Source organism: Mandrillus leucophaeus, unplaced genomic scaffold (assembly GCF_000951045.1).
Source record: "Mandrillus leucophaeus isolate KB7577 unplaced genomic scaffold, Mleu.le_1.0 Scaffold335, whole genome shotgun sequence".
In the NCBI taxonomy this organism is placed as follows: Eukaryota; Metazoa; Chordata; class Mammalia; order Primates; family Cercopithecidae; genus Mandrillus; species Mandrillus leucophaeus.
Genome location: NW_012103532.1, coordinates 1,262,287 through 1,267,238, shown reverse-complemented (window position 1 = coordinate 1,267,238; position 4,952 = coordinate 1,262,287). Strand labels below are relative to the sequence as shown.

Below are 4,952 nucleotides of genomic sequence, written 5' to 3'. Positions count from 1 at the left end.
GTGTCCACACCACCATGCCCAGCTAATGTTTTGTTTTTATTTTGTAGAGACGGGGTCTTACTATGTTGCTCAGGCTAAAAAGGATTTAAGTAAGTTTGTGAAATAAGAAAGCCAGTCTTGTTTGCCTTAAGGCACAACTCCTATTGCCATGTAGGTTGACTACTGGAGCAAGGTAGTTTACCTTTTAAGCACCACTGTCATCCGCTTGAGGGTAGGCACTACTCATTACTGTTAATAAACTGAAGCCTTAATAAGAGCCCGGTGTAGACTGGGCACTCAATAAATACTTACGAAATAAGTAAATGCAGTACAAATAAACTCCAGAAGGGCAGTAGAGATGGTAGCAGTAGTATTAATAATAATAAAACCAAGTGTGTACTATGTGCCAAATACTGAGCATAGTAAGGATATGTATCATCTCATTTAATCTTCACAGTAACCTCAGAGATAGGTACTGTATTAGGCCCTTTATATCGATAAAAAAATATGAGACTAAAACAATCTCTTCCTTAAAGCTACACAGCCTATATGTGGCACAGCTGAGACTCAAACCTAGACCTAAGCAACTTCAAAGTTCACGTTTTGATCAAAATTATACTAAGTTATCATTAAAACATGCCAAAGGGGCTGAGCACAGTGGCTCACACCTGTAATCCCAGCACTTTGGAAGGCCGAGGTGGGTGGATCACCTGAGGTCAGGAGCTCAAGACCAGCCTGGCCAACATGGTGAAACCTCATCTCTACTAAAAATACAAAAATTAGCCAGGTGTGGTGGTGCTCGCCTGTAATCCCAGCTACTTGGGAGGCTGAGGCAGGAGAATTGCTTGAACCTGGGAGGCAGAGGTCACGGTGAGCCGAGATTGCACCACTGCACTCCAGCCTGGGCAACAGAGTGAGACTCTATCTCACAAAACAAAACAAAAACAAACAAAAAAAAAACATGCCAAAGGACAGGGACTGTAATCCCTTTAATAGCCTATCATGTGACCATGGACAAATCACTTAATTTCCATTTTTCATCTATATACCTGGGATAAAGAATTATCAGAACCCCAGCAGAGAGATGAGGGCATCTGTGCCAGGGAAAAGTTAATTTAACAGTGGGGATGAGAAATTGAATACATACAGGGGAGGTGATGGAATAAATATGCACATGAAGAATAGTGAAACAGATATCTCACTGTTGGAGAAAGGAGTTACAAATTTGGAAAGGAAGAAAGATGAAACAAACTCTGTTGTGTTTGGACTAAAATTGAGTGTGTCAGTGTAAGTTCATGGTCTTATTTATGGAGAAAGATAGATAATTAAAATACACAGGTAAACATGTGTAACACACACTCCCTAGCTCTATTCACTGAGTAGTCCTCGGAGCAGCAACACCCCTACAGCAAATGAACACTGTATCCAGATCTCAATTTCCAAAAAAGCATTTTTCCTTTTTTTTTTTTTTTTTTGCTCTGTTGCCCAGACTGGAGTGCAGTGGCCGGATCTCAGCTCACAGCAAGATCTGGCTCCCGGGTTCACGCCATTCTCCTGCCTCAGCCTCCTGAGCAGCTGGGACTACAGGCGCCCACCACCTTGCCTGGCTAGCTTTTTGTATTTTTTAGTAGAGACGGGGTTTCACCATGTTAGCCAGGATGGTCTCGGATGGTCTCGATCTCCTGACCTCGTGATCCACCCGTCTCGGCCTCCCAAAGTGCTGGGATTACAGGCTTGAGCCACCGCGCCCGGCCTGCATTTTTCATTAAAAGAAACAAGGGTACTTAAAGAAAGAGCTGACTAGGACAAAGTACAGTATCCGCTTGTAACATCTTTTGCCAGAAAGTAAAGATATGCTCAAAGAATAATAGCAGTGCATTGAAAGAACTCGGGAGCCACCCTGAAGGGGCTCCCACTGGCCTAATTAGGGACAACTGGGCTTCAAAATAAGTAATAGTGACAAACCCTAACCAAGACAGAAAACTGGGCCAGGCACTGTGGGTGGCTCATGCCTATAATCCCAACACTTGGGAGGCTGGGGTGGGAGGACTGCTTGAGTCCAAGAGTTCAAGACAAGCACCTGGGCAACACAGTCCCCATCTCTACAAAAACAAACAAACAAACAAAAATTTAGCCAGGCATGTGGTGCATGCCTATACTCCCAGCTACTTGGGAGGCCAAAGTGGGAGGACTGCCTGAGCCTGGGAGGTTAAGGCTGCAATGAGCAGTGTTGGCACCACTGCACTCCAGCATGGGTGATAGAACAAGACCCTATCTAAAACAAACAAACAAACAAACAACAAAACACACACACGCACACACACAAATTTTTTTAAAAGACAGAAAACCATAAGACCATAGATATAATAAGTAGGTAAGTTAAAAATTTGATGGAGAACAGGATAGTTACATGTTTTTTATGTACCCTCTCTCCGAAAACACTTATTAATTATAAAGGGAAAAGAGTAACTTTACAGTGGCAAAGCCTGGTAGACAACATTTCCTCAAATTCTCCAAATGAACACTGTAGAAATGGGACAAATTAAAACTGTGCTACCTGACAAGGTGCAATGAAAAAAACTGTCATTTCAGTGATATTCCTGCCAAAGATTAATAACCTCAGTCTAATCACAAGAAAACATCAAACAAACCTAACCTGACGAACATTCTAGAAAACAAATGGCCTGTAAATTTCAAGAGTGTACAGGTCATATGAGTCAGGAAAAAAATGAGGAACTGTTCTAGACTGAAGGAGACTAAAAAGGCATGACAACTAAAAGCAGTCTGTGATTCTGAATAGAATGTTCTTACTATAAAAAATGTTACTGGGACAACTGGGGACACATGAATGGGGTGTCATAAGTAGCTGGTAGTAATGTATCAATGTTCATCTGCTGAAGTTGATGGTTGTACCATGAGGTGTAGGAGAATCTGCTTGTTTGCAGGAAACTTACACTGAAGTGTTTAGGGGTACTGGAGCATCATGCTGGCAACTTGCTCTCAAATGGGAAGGAAGGGTTCTTTTATTGTACTTCCAACTTGTTTGTAACTTTATAGTTGTTTAAAATAAAAAATAGTCATGGGGCTGGGCATGGTGGCTCTTGCCTGTAACCCCAGCATTTTGGGAGGCCGAGGTGGGCAGATCACGAGGTCAGGACATTGAGACCATCCTGGCCAACATGGTAAAACCCCGTCTCTACTAAAATACAAAAATTTAGCCAGGTATGGTGGCGCATGCCTGTAGTCCCACCTACTCAGGAGGCTGAGGTAGAGGAATCGTTTGAACCCAGGAGGTGGAGGTGGCAGTGAGCCAAGATTGCGCCACTGTACTCCAGCCTAGGTGACAGAGTGACTCCATCTCACAAAAAAAAAAAACAAAAAAAAAACAAAAAAAAACCTCATCTAACATCTCAGAGGAATATTGTAAGGCTTAAATAAAATCAGATACAAAATTGCTTGGAGAGAAGCTAAAAGTGTCACAAAAATGCAAGATAGTATCACTATAAAATGAAAGTTGTATAGGTTTCCAATGGTTATGGTTGTGGGCACACTAGATTGACAAATCATCTTTAATCGCCACTACTCTCTATCTGTAATCCTACATTTATATATTCCATGTTAATTTCAGACATCAAGAGAACCAGGCAGGCAGAACACAATTCTTCACGGCCTATGTCCCATACCTCTCCTCTTGAGGAGTCCTTACTCGGGGATGAAGATGATGAATGAGGTGCAGCCACCAAAGAAGTAGCACCAATGACTGCAGCTGGAGGGAGTTCTCGCTCTTCATTTCCTGGACGCCGGTTCCAGCTGGGGTCACTCATGGGTCTCCGCACAGAAGATACTATATCAGAGCTCCTGCTTCGAACTAGTCTCTCAGGGTAAGAATGCCTTTGCTTGAATGCCTCCAATTCAGCTGGAGTTAACACATGGGAACCAAAGTTTGGCAACCTGGCCTCATTTCCTCCTACAGCTCCTTCCAGGATTGGGGGATCTGGTGGTGGATGCGATGGCCTAGCATAGTGAACTTTTGGCCTTACCACAGCAGAAGCCCCTGCAACACAAGAAAAAAAAAAAGCTTTGTAACTGAGACATAACTTCTCTAACAAAGGCATTAACAAGGGGGTTTGGTTTCCTCCTCCTGTCTATGACATGAGTGAAAAAGTTCATTTCACTGGTTTACCTTCATGTGAAGACAGTGGATCAAACATGGCCAGCAGAGACTCTGACTGAGAAGGAGGAGAGGTCAGCTGGTGGGCACCTAAAACAGGAAGGAAACAGTGAGACCAAACCACAACTTAGGACAAATGGTCTCAACACAGTTTAAAGGGTTCTAAGTATTCTCTGATGGTTCCTTTTTTGATCCATTAGAACTTGAGAGGCATACGAGGAAAAAAAAAAATCAAATAATGCTTACTTTCAATTTATTTTCTGTTTTTATTAGTATCTTCATACACAGATTTTCTTTACATTTAAGTGGTCTGGCATCTTTACTTCTAATGGCCAAATGCTAGTATGGTTCATGCAAAGAGAACAAAGCCAGAAGACCTAAACTATCAATGTTTTCAGAATGTCACAGCTTCCCTGAGCCTCGCCTTCCCCTCACCTGAAAACACAGGGGGAAGGCCAGGTGTAGGGGCTCATGCCTATAATCCCAGTGCTTTGGGAGGCCAAGGAGGGAGGACCACTTGAGCCCAGGAGTTCAAGACCAGTCTGGGCAAGATGGTGAGACCTTGTCTCTACAAAAATTTACAAGAACTAAAAATTAAAAAATAAATAAATAAAATATAAACATAGGGGCAATACTATGTACAGACAGGGTATAAATAAAAGGTTGTAAATCTTGAAGTTCTAACACTGCTCTCAGCAAATAACTTTAAAACAGAGAAGTATGTGGAGGATGGAAATTTCAAACATAAAAAAGAAACTATTAATCTAAATGTTTTTAGTCTGAAGCTATTTTTTTTTTTTTT

The 4,952-nt window shown here is 42.1% G+C and overlaps 1 protein-coding gene across 1 annotated transcript in view; it reads right to left on the bottom strand.

Moving 5' to 3' along the window:
* GAPVD1 (GTPase activating protein and VPS9 domains 1) overlaps positions 1–4,952 on the bottom strand; it is a 118,474-nt gene that overhangs the window by 24,427 nt on the left and 89,095 nt on the right. Inside the window, exons 17-18 of the mRNA XM_011988700.1 lie at positions 4,163–4,240; positions 3,663–4,033 (exon numbers count right to left, since the gene is read on the bottom strand). Coding sequence (XP_011844090.1) covers positions 3,663–4,033; positions 4,163–4,240 — 449 coding nt within the window. The remainder of the gene's footprint in view (positions 1–3,662; positions 4,034–4,162; positions 4,241–4,952) is intronic.